Here is a 14632-nt window from a genome sequence, read left to right on the forward strand (position 1 = left end):
AACTGCATTACTCAATTATTATAAAGATATTACGACAGAATCAAACAGACCTTAAGTGACATATTGCTGGCACATAAACAGACATGGTGTAGCTTTAAGACCATGATTATTACTGCTACAACAATAGATTCAATATTAACTGTTTTTTGCGTTAAACATATAACTGCCCACGTACCTGCTCAAACGAGTGGAGGCCGCTGGCTTTGCCCAGACGCACCAAATCTTCAAGGATGGCCTTCTTCAATTCCTGCAGACAAAAGAAGAAAGTTATTTTCCGGTCAGACTTCTCCAGCATCTGTTATTCACAGCTGCTAGTCACACCTACCGTGTTTTTACAGAGGTCCTTGTAGGTGCCGAATATGCCTTTTTTCTTGGCCCACTCAGGCATGACTTCGGGGTCGGGAACCACAATACCCACCAAACAGGACTGCAAAGAGCAAGCACAGACACAAGAGTCAAAAGATTGAGTTGTAACCCATCTCAGATAATGAGATTATGTGCTCCAGTTGTCCTGTCCTGAAATGGAGCACAAGGACCACAGCACAAACTCAGGAGACACTAACTGGACAGCTAAGAATCTGATTAAAGACTAACTGCACACCACCAACTAAATGAACTGACCGAAACACATCAATGCTGTCGTTATTATTGACATTTCTTACCAAATTTATAGGAATCTTTTCATGGTTGAAAACGTCTAAAAACACCATCTACTGTTTTAAATCAGACCTGATCTTTTAAGGCCAGTTCTGAGATCGAGTCGACTGTTGGTGAATAATCTATGCATTGAAATAAAAGAAGGTTGACGTCCTCTAATCAGACCCCCCTCTTCTCCTCTCCACACGGCGTGTATCGTTATTCATTTTTCAGTCACCACTGTGTAGCATTACAATCACAGCACAAGTCTGTTCTCGCCTCTCTGTGCTGTGGGTTTTTTTTTGCTGGTGTTCTTACCTGCAGGCTATCTCCGTGGATGTAGAGCTGGGTCACAGGTTCGCTCCTGATGTAGATGTTCTCGATCTTCTCGGGGGAGATGTACTCGCCCTGCGCCAACTTGAAGATGTGCTTCTTCCTGTCGATGATCTTCAGCGTGCCATTCTATAACAAGGGGGAGGGGTCGAAGAAAACAACGCATTATTTCAAAGCACATGCTGTTTAATGCAATTCATTATTATGCCTGAGTAATGGAGCCTGAGGTGAGCTGTCTGTACATACGGGCAACCATTTGCCGATGTCTCCGCTGTGAAGCCAGCCGTCTGAGTCCAGCGTCTCGGCCGTCCTCTCCGGGTCTTTGAGGTAGCCCTTAAACACGTTTGGTCCCTTCACACAGACCTACACGGGAGATTAGGAAAGTGGAAAAGGTGTCGAGGTCGCAGGTGAAATACATATATTTTTATTCCTATAAAGAAATGTACGTTCTTAATTTATTTTTTTATTCTCTAGATTGTGTTCACTGCATGAAAAAATACTTTTCTGCTCTCGTAATATTTCTTAAACGCTGTTTCACACACCTCACATCTGGGCCTTGTTTCTCCATAATGGCATTTTAAGATATTTAAGTCAAAGCAGCATCGTACAATTTTTAAGTTCCTTGTTACTCACCTCTCCCTCTCCCTTAGAGGCAAAGTAGTTCTTCTCAGGAACATCCACCAGTTTGATGAGGTTACATGGCAGCGGGGCCCCGACGTGACCTGTTCACGGGGTCAGAACAAAACAAAACTCAACCGAATGACCTCTTTTTGTGTCTTTGTTCTTTCGACTTTCAATAATTAAACATTGTACTGTCAACTCAACAAAAAGCTAATTCAATTGTTAATCTGAAAAACAAAATATGTGAAGAGGAGGGAGCATTTTCACCTGCACACATTCTTAAACGTACCGTCTAGTATCAAATCTAAAAGATTTAGTTGAATTATTTCATAGAAATACAAATCTCTCGTGCAGTATCAACAGCGACCAGCAGGGGGCGGTGTTGGACTATATTCTTTATTTTAGCCAACATGGCGAGTGTTATCTAACTAATACAAATGTCTCATGCAGTATCAGCAGCTCAGCAGGTTGAGGCCTGGTCTGGTTTTACATTAACTCTAAAGAGATGTGGACGTAAGAAGAGAAAAAGTCTAACATGGAATTCAAGGGTCAAGGACACCATCAGTTCATTTTAAATAAAGAGCTTTTACTATCGTAGCTTTTCTTCTATCAAATAATTCTTTATAAATTATTTATAATGTCGTTTACATCCGGGAATTTCTCGCATACACCAAATCCATGTACTATGCAGTGTAAACACTCTACATACTAAATTTAACATCATATTTACTATAAATAATATTTTCACACAGGGCCATGTAGGTTTGGATTTTTTTTTCCCCTTAATAATAAAAACCTTCATTTAAAAACTGCATTTTGTGTTTACTTGTGTTATCTTTGTCTAATATTTAAATTTGTTTGATGATCTGAAACATTTAAGTGTGACAAACATGCATAAAAATAAGAAATCAGGAAGGGGGCAAACACTTTTTCACACAACTGTATGTTTGCACTTTTTGCAGTTGTTGCTTTGTGCTGTAAAAGGTTCAAATGTCGTGTTTGTGGTTTCTTTTTCTATATTAATTCTGCCTAAATAATGCAACTGAGAAACCTTTAAATGATTTATTTTTGCTGGTGCTGTTTACTGTGAGGTCCCTTACTCATACTAACCTCAGGGTTATAAAAAAAGACAATACCGTATTTTCCGCACTATAAAGCGCACCGGATTATAAGGCGCACCTTCAATGAATGGCCTATTTTAGAACTGTTTTTATATATAGGGCGCACCGGATTATAAGGCGCATAGAATAGAATAGCGTCGTAAGCGTGTCTCTTGAAAGGTGCCATTTTGGGGTCTTTATACACACAAGTGGTGTTGGACTAGGAGTAAGCACAGTACCGGTGTTTACCGCGGTGCGGCTTTGTAGTTTACCAGTCGTACTGAAACATTTTGACAGAGCGCCGTGTACAACCAGTATGGATCAACCAATTAACCAATTGATCCATATATAAGGCGCTCCGGATTACAAGGCGCACTGTCGTTTTTTGAGAAAATTAAAGGCTTTTAAGTGCGCCTTATAGTGCGGAAAATACGGTACTTATCAGCTATTTAACCTGCATGCTACGTATAAACAACAACGTGCAATATAAAGTCTTCATCAATAGAAAAGCCACAAACATGACTCAACTTCTGTGAAGTCATATCCCTTCATCTCCACCTTCCCTTCAGGGATTAAGTGGATTTATTCAGCTAATTTACTAAAAGAGCAAAGGTGATTAAAAGAAACTGGTTTATTAAAAAAATAAATCTATAACGGGCAAAAGCTTTAAGTCTGTATAATTAGACACATGGAAAATCACCACAGATGCCAAGAGGCTGAACACAACAATGCAGAACAATGTGGGGGAAATACAGGCAGTTGTGTTTTATACAGGCTTGTTGATGTTGGCAAGCAGGAGTTATAAAGTGACCTAACAGCCCTTTCTGCTCTTCAAGGCCTCCTTGTTTTTCCTTCCTCGATCTACTCTGCAGCCGCCCACTCACTCTCGCCCTGCACTCCCCCCCCCTAAAACCTTAGTGGTCACGTCGTTATCTGAGCGGCTGTGACCCCCGCGGTTCATATCAGGGTGGGGTTCACGGACTTCACTTATCACAGTTTACAGACTATCTTGACCTCCATTAAACTTTATCACCAGCATGGGAGGCGTTTGTTTCCTTAAGTCATAACTCTCACTTTAAGACCTTTGAACTGAGGCCCCAGTCACGTGAACAAGTTCAGAGGTCAGGATCTGTCTTCCTTTTACTAGGCCTGTTACATCACCGCTGACACTCACCTGAGGTCCAGTCTCCAGGTGTGGTATAAGTGCAGCCAGCTGTGCACTCTGTCTGGCCGTATGCCTCGTACACCTACACACACACACACACACACACACACACACACACACACACAGGAGAGGTTGTTTTTGTATGTACTGCATGCTGGTTGCACATAGAATATGTACCTATCTAAGACCCACCCCCCGCTGCTACTTCATCAAGCTGCCAGAGCTACGTTAGCATGGAGACCACACTGTCAAAACATGTTAAAAAGATAAAGATAGAAGCTAAAGCTACAGATCACAGTGTCAAAGTGAACCACCACATCACCTGGAGATCAGAAGACGGTGAAGTTAAGGAACAACAGTGTTTCTGTAAAGACGATGAGCTCTTTATTCACTGTTACAATCATTAAGAAGCTAAAGCAGCATGTGTTTACATCCAGTATACCTTCAGTACTGTAGCTAGCGTAGCATAGAAGAGCTAATGGTAGTTGCTAATGTTAGCTCCACAGGTTTTTAATGTAGAAACGTACATCTTCTTCCAACCTCTCCAGGTAATGAGTATCACTATTACACAACGGATTGTCGGACCCTGGTCAGAGCTGAACGATGCTACGATGTGATTGGCCAGTCTGCGTTTGCTGTTTGAGGGTTTATACTTAGTTTTAGGATTAAGGTTAGAACTAGGTTTTGGTTAATAAGGGTTTGGGGTTAGGTATGTAGCTGGGATGGTTAGGACCTAAAGAATTCATTATGTGAATGAGGTTCCTCAAAGAATATAAATACATGTAAACGTGTGTGTGTGTGTGTGTGTGTGTGTGTGTGTGTGTGTCTTACCTGGCATCCCAGAGCTGCTCTGAGAAATCCCAGGACACTGGGCGAGGTAGGAGCCGCTCCTGTTATAATCATCCTCAGTCGTCCTCCGAGGCTGGCCTTTAGACAGAGGAAACACAGAATCAATACAGAGGGGTCTTCATGTTTTAATGTTTCCTATTATGATATTTATAAAGAAAAAAAAACAATCTCATCAATTATTGTTTGTATTGGATTCCAGGCGGCAACCTCCGGTTTTAACAAGTGAAGTCAATGCTGAAGTGCCTTAAAGCTGCATTCTCACTAGTGTCCATCAGGGGGCGACTCCTCTGGTTGTATAGAAGTCTATGAGAAAATGACTCTACTTCTCTCTTGATTTATTACCTCAGTAAACATTGTAAACATGAGTTTATGGTCTCAATCTCTAGTTTCAAGTCTTCTTCAATACAGCATGATGTTCATTTAGTACATTATGGTCCATTTAGAGTCAAACAGACCATGAAGCAGGGGATGCTTTAGGGCGGGGCTTACTGTGATTGACAGGTCGCTATCATCAAGAGTAAAATAGGTGTCTGTGGCTCGGTGCGTAGAGCGGGTCGCCCCTTTAACCACACGTTTGACGGTGAAATCTAATCCTTTTGGTAAACCTTTTTTTAAACTAATTTCCCTTGCGGATATGAAAATGATGCAGTCGGTGAGTAACATAAAGGTGTGACATAAACTTGTACCAACAGTCTTAAGAAAAGCCTGGAGAGCAGTAACGAGATGCATCATTCCGACATTGTTATTATTATTTTCCAAAATGCACTGAGCACTCTATGTTGAGATGGGGAGAGGAAACGCTGTTTACCTGAATCTTACTGAAGAAGACTTTGTCCCAGATGCTGTCGCTGCGAATGATCCCGCTGCTGACCTCAGCACCTTTTCTCTTAGCAGCGAAGTTGAGCAGCCAGCGCTTCAGCGGGCTGTTGGCCTGGCTGAAGATCTGCAGAGGAGACCAAGACAAAATACACTTTTTATTTGAATTCTTTTAGGTTGGGGACAAGCGCTTGTTGTTCCAGCTGTTGAAAGCACCTTTATTTATTCATGTAAAAGGCCCCGAGATGATCAGGAGGCAGGTCACACAAATCATAACCGCAAGAACCAAACTCTCACATTATTCTTCCTAACAAATCTCTCTTACAATAAAGAGGGTTTTATTACACAACATGCATTTCTGAGGAATCCAGACTTCAAATACATTAGTCATGGAAAAAACAACACCTCATTTTACCCTAGGCCACAGCTACGCCGCCGGATGGCAGATGCCAAACATCTTAACATGACTCAACTGGTTGTCTGCCAGCGACAACCAGTTAACAGTTTACATCCACGTCTGTCCAAATTGTCATATGTAGCTTATTCATTATTCAGTTAAGACCAAAAACGTGTTCTGTGAGGTCACGGTGACTTTCGTCGTCCAGTTTCTCATCACTTCAATCTCATCACATCCTAATGAGTTTGAGGACGTTTTGCTCAAAGGGTTCCTGAGATATCGCGAGAGAATGGGACAGACGTGAGGTCACAGTGACTTCTTTTGGGTTATTCTTCTGTTAATTTCCTTTGGGATTAATAAAGTTCTATCTCATTTTACCATCTAATCTTAGCACAAGCAAACATCAGTTTCTTCTCACCTTGTCGTACATGCGGTTGAGCAGTCGAGGCACCACGGGGAAAATGGTCGGCCGCAGGGTCTTCATGTCGTCTGGGAGGAGACGGATGTCGCCCTGATAGAACCCGATCCGTCCCCCGTGGCAGTACACCACCGACTGCACACACACACACACACACACACACACACACACACACACACACACACACACACACACACACACACACACACACACACACACACACACACACACACACACACACACACACACACACACACACACACACACACACACACACACACACACACACACACGTTATCTTTTGCAGACTAGATCCCAACACTGACTCAACTGTCACTCAGATGATAGAAATTCATGGGAATTAATTATTCAAAAAATAGTTCAAAGTGCATTAGGGACAAAATAAAGAGAGGAAAATATAACATCATCTGGTGGATATTGTATAAAAACGGACTCTATTGTAATCGTGCTGCTCTGGATAAGAATTCACAAATACGTGAACTAGTGGTAAACTTAGAAGCACTTTGTTGTGCACTGGTGTGAAATTTACACACAGAAAGAGGAACTACCACTAGATCGCATGTGATGTGACAACTATTTTATTTCTCTATGTGGTCAAAATCTTTAGCACTACTGAACTTTTTAATGTAAAGTCTTTATCTGAACTTGTAACTCCAGCTTTTCAGATAAATAGTGACGTAAAAAGTTGCACTGAAATTGAGTTAAGTAGAAGAAGAATGTATAAGTATCTCAAAACTGTACTTGAGTAAATGTAATAGTTACTTCCAATGACTAGTTTCTATGTTTGATTTCATCTTCTTAACAACTAAAAGGTGGACTACATCGTTTTTTGGGGCCTTTGAAGTGAACTGAAATGAGGTGAACTGCCTAAACTCGACACTCTACTGGACTTGTTGAAGCACGAGAAAGAAAACAAACATGAGCGATCACGGAGAATTGACTCAAGTCATCGGCAGCAGAAAGTGACTCATGATATCAGAGTGAAGGTGCTGCTGCTCCTCAGAAGCCTGAAGCCAGCGGGAGAGAGAAAACCTGCACCGTGTGTGGACCCTGTTCCTGTTCCTGGGGCCATCTGAGGTCGCAGGTCGGCCCTGCTTGTTGCCTCTGATTGAGACATCACTGGTACCCCCGTAAATGGAGGTGTGTGGGTGTGTGTGTGTGTGAGACTCTTTTCTTTCTAGAGAAATTGGGTGCTTTCCTGTGTGTGAGTCTCACGCCTCTGGCTAAAAAAACATGCTGGTTCACACATGGCACATGACGCCCACACATCTTTATATTATTTATATCTTGATGAGATAACGATACCTCCAAATTACCGAGAATCAAAAAGAGGTTTGGCAAGACTTTACGCACCGTCGACGTGACAAATACACAACATGAAAATACAAAAAACTCGCCTGCGAATGGTTTATGCCTCGGGCTTTTATTGTGAAAGGTAAGAACTTAAGATTGCTGCCTTTTTAAGGTTGAAAGCAGTAATAAAGTTTCCCGTCTTGGTTCGGACTACGGGGCCTCCTTATTGTTGTTGCCGCGCTTTGCCCCAAAGTTCAGCCGGGTTGAAGCGTGGAGCGCCGGCACTTTGCTCGACGCTGCGAAAAACCTAATTCTAAATTCTAAAAAATTTGAATTAACGTTTTTCAGAACGCAGCATCGTCTTTGTCGCGTTCTGTGTGAAAGGCCCTTTAGGTGAAACGCAACCCGTTTCCACACAACGTGATTGGTTGATGTCTTTATTTGCAATAAGAAATATAATGCGTAATATTCATATTTTACGACAAAACCCCGCTGCCCGGCTGTGTAAAAGCTCATTTAAGAGACAAAACATTAAATCTCAGCATCTCAATGTTTGATGTCACATTCTACGACGAAAAAGTCGAAGCACCAAGAGCCTTTGATTGACAAATGTTTGGCTTCACAGATTCTCAGTGAAAACAGCCGCCACTCTGTCGGAGGTCTGGAGGGTAACGGCTCTGTTTGCCGTTTGGTCACAACTTCAATGGAAACAGCTGGCGGGGAAACTAAAACCCCACAGCGGGTGAAATAAACTGAAGCTAGCAGCTACCGGTGTGTGAAGCTTTTCCTTCTGCACGAAAACCTTTTAGTTTATAAAATGAGTTCTGTTTGTGAAACGTTAAACCTTGAAAATCAAGGTCCGTTAAATAATCTGATGTAACTGGTGTTTGTTTTGATCTCACTGTGTGCGTGTGTGTTTGTTGTATGTCAGAGGAACACTTGTTATCTAGAGAGTGACTGATGGTTTATTTATGGAATAAAGCCTGGAATTAGCTTTTTTACAAATGGAGAGACAAAGTACATATATTCCCAAAAAATCTCTCCAAAACTCACAGCAAAGAAACTGATCCTTTAAAAGGTTTTCCTATCTGTTTTTGACACCAGGGCATGTTCAGGAAAAACACTTCTAACTGAAAATACCATTTTCTTTTTAATTCTTTTTTACCACAGTTGAACAGTAGAGTCTTTGTAGTAAACGTCAGGCTCTGTGAGAGCAGATGGTGCTCTCTCTCACCACTGAGCCTGTCGGTCCAAATGAAACAATGAAAAGAAACAGAATGAAGAGGAGAAATCTGATTATAGTAAATGGGTAAATATGTAAATATGGGCTCCTAATCTGATTTTTTCTTGATAACGTGGTTTCCTGTGGGCATGTAAGGGTGTGTTTGTGTTTGTGTGTGTGTGTGTGTGTTTCATCAGGTTAGGAAATGATGCAACATGCCCACCACTGGCTGTAAGAGGCAGGTTTTCATTCATCATCAGAGTTGGAAATCGAAACTTAAGGAAAGGAGATGGAAAGGGAAAACAGAGCCTCTCCCTCCCTCCCTCATTCCTCCTCTTTCTGCCTCCCACACACTAAACATTCTGAGATGAACGCCCACCTTCGCAGTCACTTAGATCCTCCCTTTGCCCCCGCTGACATCCTAACACATAACTATCTCATTCCTGTGGTCAGCGGTGACGATGCCAGCTGGGCTTATTTACCTCGATGAGCCTCTCGAACATGTGAGCCAGCGGCAGGAAGGAAATTAGGCAATCGTCTTTGTTGGGGAAAATGACTTTCTGCAGAGGGGATGAAAAGGAAAGGAAACAATGTCGATTAAAATAAAGAAAAAGCATTTCACAACACAACCACTTAAAGTATCAAAATGAAGACTCACATCTGTTACTTTGAGGAAGCCTGAGAAATCTGCCACCACGTTCCCATGGGTCAGCATGACTCCCTTTGGGTTCCCTGTGCAAGCAGAACACACACACACACACACACACACACACACACACACACACACACACACACACACACACACACACACACACACACACACACACACACACACACACACACACACACACACACACACACACACACACACACATTAATGAAATTCCCTTCACCTGCCAGAGGATCACACAACCAACAAAGGAATCAGATATGTATGATATTTCCATAGAAGTGTACACTCATTTCACGTTCAACAAAGGAGCTGTTATTGTGTGTTTTTGTGCAGTTAAACAGAGAACAAACAGGTGTGATTCTTAAAGCAGAGACAGAAACTGCAGGCGGCTGACTGGTAGAGCATGAGTTAGGGGGAAACAAATGTCATTTAATCCAATATATTTTTCAAGTGAGACGTGATCTCCAATAATTGTTCCTCCCTCTTCAATTCCTTTCTTATTTGCACACTTTAAAACCTGCACTAACGGATAGCATGTGTGTACACACACACGAATTACTAATTTAACTAAATTTAGGAATATTTATTGTCTCTTGTTGTTCATTTGCCTTTGAAATCTATAAATACATGTTCAAATAAATATTTTACTGAAATTAGCCGACACGTGCCAACATCATTTCGAGTGGAAAATGTTATGTTATGTCACATAAAACAGCCTTTTCAGTGTGAAAAATGAAATATCTGAATCATGTGTCTTTGGTAATTCCCACCGCACTAAAATTAACTTCTTTTGGGTCCCCAGTAACTGTCATGTCATTTCTACACATACAGTGGTGCACATGAAGCAATGACTCTGTCATAAAGCGTTCCTCTTTCCAGACGTATCATCTGACTCCCACGGCTATAAACGAGGAGGATGTTGCAACAACCAGAGAGGGAATTCTCGAGAAATGAGGGGATGTGTTGAAACGTTAACCCGTGTTGGAGCGGCTGCAGGTCTCTCTGACAGCCAGCAGGCGGCAGCGTTTTCAGTGCAGCTACAGCTGCGGTCTCCTGTAAACTGACACCAGTGTGTCCTCACACGACCTCCTTTTTGTCTCCCTGTCTGTTTGCTGTGCGATAAGACCTCCCCAAAAAAATAAAAAAAACACAGCGAGGCTTCCTCACTCACACCAATGCACCGCCCTCTTTGCTTTCCATGACATGCGCCGTTGATGGGATTTATGTAATGAAAAGAGGGCATTGGGTCACTGTGCTGCTGTGGAGAAACAGCATTCATTTACAGAAAATGCTTCTCCTTCATGCTCCCCTCTGAGTGGAGTGTTTGTTCCACTTCCAGCTACAAAAATCAAAAGTGCTTACTTGATATTAATGTAATTTTTTAAATGTTGTATACTTTTGTCTTGTGGTTTCCTTTTAGTAATGTTTTACAAGAGACCTCAACCTAAGGAAGACTTTGATCCAGTAATGTATTTAGATATTTATTGCTGTATGGTCATAGTATTCAGTTACTGAATGATGATCATATCTATGCCAAGAAAAAAAGGGTATTGAGGGAGAGGGATTGTTAGACCCAGTGCTGCTTCTGGTCTTCTTTTCTGTAACCAGCGTAGCATTAAAGCATGGAGGAAGTAGCAAGCTAGTTAACTAGCCAGATGTACACCAGTGAGCTAGCTTACTAATCCCACCATGCTTTCATGCTACACCGGTTACAAAGAAAATGAGCCAAACAAAGTTGTCAGTCAATAGCAATGTGCTGTCCTACGCTGTGACGAGAGTGTGTGCATGAAGCACGAAGTTACTCTGGTTCTTTACGCTTCATAACGTTGATCTTTTACTGCTCGTTTTAGTCGGTACTGCAGAACCTCACCTCAGTGAGAGCACGGCTTGACATAAGCCGGTTTAGTTTATACGGACGTTAGCCTGCTGTAATGTACTAAATGAACATCATGCTGTATTTAACAAGACCTGAAACTAGAGACTGAGACCATAAACTCATGTTTACAATGTTTACTGAGGTAATAAATCAAGAGAGAAGTAGAGTCATTTTCTCATAGACTTCAGTACAACCAGAGGAGTCGCCCCCTGGTGGACACTAGAGAGAATGCAGGTTTATGGCACTTCCTCATTGGCTAATAAGAGGTAGAATGGAACAAACAGCATCGTAGCATGTAAAATTAATCAAGCCACGTTTTAACACCGTACACTCCAAATGTACACTCCTGATGCTGCATTCACAAGTCATCAGTACAGTACACAACTCCCCATAGTTACAGACATTACAATATGATATGGCGATACACATAGAAACACAAAAGAACCCAGGGAGTTACATAAATAATGCACATAAATCATGTGCAATCATATTGTCAGAAAGTCTGACCTTTGCATCTCTGCATCTTTATATGTGGTCAAATAATCTCTTCAAACTTATAAATACATAACCAACAAAGAGTATATTGGATCAGGAGTCAGAGAGCATGACTAGCAGCAGGTCAGTGAACTTGGCCCTTTGTATACATGAAGGTGCAGCAGGTATAAAGCTGAAATAATAGCTTGGCTTGACGTCAGCGAGGGAAGCCTTGTTAAAGGTGTGGTATTTGCCAAATGACATTGGGACACACTGTGTGTTCCTTGACTTGGCATGGTGCAGTTTGTGAAATGTTTTGCTCTTTTTGTGCATTTTCTGATACTTAATGGAGACCAAATCTGATGTTGCTTTCCTTTGTTTAGGCTGTATTTTCTTATTTCTCATTAAAAGATGAACATGCATAACTGACAGCTGTTAACAGGCTGTAAGTTATGCAAAACTTAATAGTAACAGTAACAGGATTAAAGAGATACTGATTGATACTGTTAACTGCTTTGCACATGTTTCTGAATGGCACAAATAATGCACGTTATTCACACGATTTTAGACAATTATTACCTGTGGTTCCACTGGTGAAACACACAATGGATAAGTCGTCTGGTGCTGGTGGCTGTGGAGACAAAATAGCATCAGTCAGAGCATGACATTTCCATGTTACTCATCAACGTTTACGACAGCGACCTGTATTTACATCAAATGGCTCGGTTCCCTTTCTCTGTCATCGTACAAACAAGAGTACGTGCAGTATCCATGTGTAAATTGCCCAAAAGCATGTCGGCAAAAAAGTGGTTCTCTCTCTGAATTTAAACGGAGAGTAAATACTTGCTAAGCTGGCTAATGACCCAGTAGCCAGAGGCTCGGGGCTGAACACTCATTGTTCATTGTTTTAATCTTTAAAGGTAGAGTGTTAAGCAAGTTCACAATCTTAGTTTGGTGTGTGTGCAGGCTAACGATTCCTAATGAGCAGTAGACACAGAGTACAGGAACATGAATGTCTGTACAAAATGTCGTGGTAATCCATCTCATAGTTGTTGAGGTATTTAAGTCTAATGTTACACAGTGCTTCGCTCCCTATTTATAGTGGACTCTTCAATCAGTACTTACTGTAGGTCTTCTGTGGTGCTCTCTGCCCAGAGCCTGAAAGATTAAAAACAACATGAAAACAATTATTACTAGTGGACTTTTATGCACAAGTGACATCAAAATGACATTATCAGACACATCCTTTGTGTTATTTTCCATGACGCCTTGAATAATGAGTGTTTTCTGAGTCATGTCATCACATTTTCTAAATTAAAGCCAGACCGAATATTTGTGGTTGTGAAGAGAACGTCTACATAACCCGCCTGTATTTGTGAAGGCTTTGACTTTGTGATTGTAGGTCAGTGTTCGTGACCATTTACAATAAGTCTCCTCACTTCTTTTTAAGCCACCTGGTAAACCAGATGAGCCGGGCATCTGTTTATCACACTTGCACAGTTCAGACTCTTGAAATATGACAGTTATGTACTTGGTGACTGCCAGCCACATTCCTGTGAATCAACTCAGTGGAATGTCCTCACTGAGCTATAAAAACCTTGTTTATTTAAAGCATGAAAAGTGTTTTTCTCCTTTCTGTCGCTCTTTGTCTTTATGATGTGAACACAAAGGACATCTATCTTAAAGGGACAGTTCACCCCAAAATCAAAAATACATATTTGATATACATATTTCACCTGTAGTGATATTCAATCTAGATTACATTGGTGTGGGTTGCCTAGTTTTGGAGATATCTAGCCATCTCTCTGATAAAACAACACAGTCGCTTGTGTTGTTCTTCATCATGTTGTCTGTGCGTGTGTGTGTGTAGAGCTGGAGAGGATTAGATTAAGATCTCACCGAACATGACAAACAACTTGGTTTCTTTGATTGTGTGCTGAGCAAATCTAAACATCACTTTGTTTTGACTCGATGTTCAGCTGTTGAGACAACTTCCAATCCATTATTTTCAAAGTTCATACAAGGTGATATATACTCCATATTTTTGTTTTCATTGTTTGTTGTCAACAAACAAAGTCAACCATGTTGGCCTGATGTATCCTCCTCCTCTGTGCCATAGATCTCTAATGTAGAACACATCAAACTGCCGCACTGTTTCACACACTCCTTCATTAACATTAACACATTGGCGCTGTAGTTTTTTTTATTCTATGTAATAGAGAGCTGCAGGAATGAGTACTAAAACCAGGGAACGAGTTAGTTCCCTCCTCTCAAAGTCAATGTGTTTTTTTAATGTGTTTTTGGATAGATTGTGTTTAGCACAAGCTGAAGAGATGTAAGTGTTTTGTTCTACGATATGAAATAGGTCAGTCAAAACCTCTGCAGTGAATTTAGAAGCGTTTACGTGTCTTAAAAAGGAAGTTACCAACGAGTGGCTAAATGAGACGACTAAACGTCCTCACTAGAACATTTGTCCTCCTTCAGCTTAGTGGTGGAGACGTGAAGTCACGTGACCGCGGTGTAGTTCCTTTATAGCTTAACGTTAGCTTTTTACTTCTGCTGATTGTCATCACTCTTCAACAATCATAGAGTGTTCTTCATTTGTGAAGATTATCTTGCTGAACAAAACATAAGCAAGTTTCATAAACGTTTGTTTGCCGCAGAGTTTATTTTCTGCAATAATCCACAATTGAAAAGGAAGAATCCTGTAGTTTTTGTGTGGAGGGAACCAGTGTGAT

General features: G+C 41.3%; 1 protein-coding gene and 1 long non-coding RNA gene across 8 annotated transcripts in view; one reads left to right on the forward strand and one right to left on the reverse strand.

Annotated features, from left to right (window-relative positions):
• The window catches only part of acsl6 (acyl-CoA synthetase long chain family member 6), a 74127-nt gene that overhangs the window by 2651 nt on the left and 56844 nt on the right, over positions 1 to 14632 (reverse strand). For all 7 annotated transcript variants that reach the window (XM_076101897.1, XM_076101898.1, XM_076101900.1 and 4 more), the window contains 13 exons: positions 13020 to 13052; positions 12474 to 12525; positions 9530 to 9603; positions 9354 to 9431; positions 6336 to 6470; positions 5513 to 5647; positions 4687 to 4782; positions 3865 to 3937; positions 1603 to 1691; positions 1216 to 1332; positions 955 to 1098; positions 326 to 427; positions 176 to 247 (listed from right to left, as the gene is read on the reverse strand). In XM_076101897.1, the coding sequence (XP_075958012.1) occupies positions 176 to 247; positions 326 to 427; positions 955 to 1098; positions 1216 to 1332; positions 1603 to 1691; positions 3865 to 3937; positions 4687 to 4782; positions 5513 to 5647; positions 6336 to 6470; positions 9354 to 9431; positions 9530 to 9603; positions 12474 to 12525; positions 13020 to 13052 (1200 nt within the window). The remainder of the gene's footprint in view (positions 1 to 175; positions 248 to 325; positions 428 to 954; positions 1099 to 1215; positions 1333 to 1602; positions 1692 to 3864; positions 3938 to 4686; positions 4783 to 5512; positions 5648 to 6335; positions 6471 to 9353; positions 9432 to 9529; positions 9604 to 12473; positions 12526 to 13019; positions 13053 to 14632) is intronic.
• The window catches only part of LOC142960203 (uncharacterized), an 11825-nt gene continuing 935 nt past the window's right edge, over positions 3743 to 14632 (forward strand). Inside the window, exons 1-2 of the long non-coding RNA XR_012956296.1 lie at positions 3743 to 7496; positions 8275 to 14632. The exon at positions 8275 to 14632 is cut by the window's right edge and continues 935 nt beyond it. This is a non-coding gene — a long non-coding RNA (uncharacterized LOC142960203). The remainder of the gene's footprint in view (positions 7497 to 8274) is intronic.

The sequence above is a fragment of the Anarhichas minor genome, unplaced genomic scaffold, assembly GCF_050575085.1.
Source record: "Anarhichas minor isolate MPS153535 unplaced genomic scaffold, ASM5057508v1 ptg000027l, whole genome shotgun sequence".
Taxonomy (NCBI): Eukaryota; Metazoa; Chordata; class Actinopteri; order Perciformes; family Anarhichadidae; genus Anarhichas; species Anarhichas minor.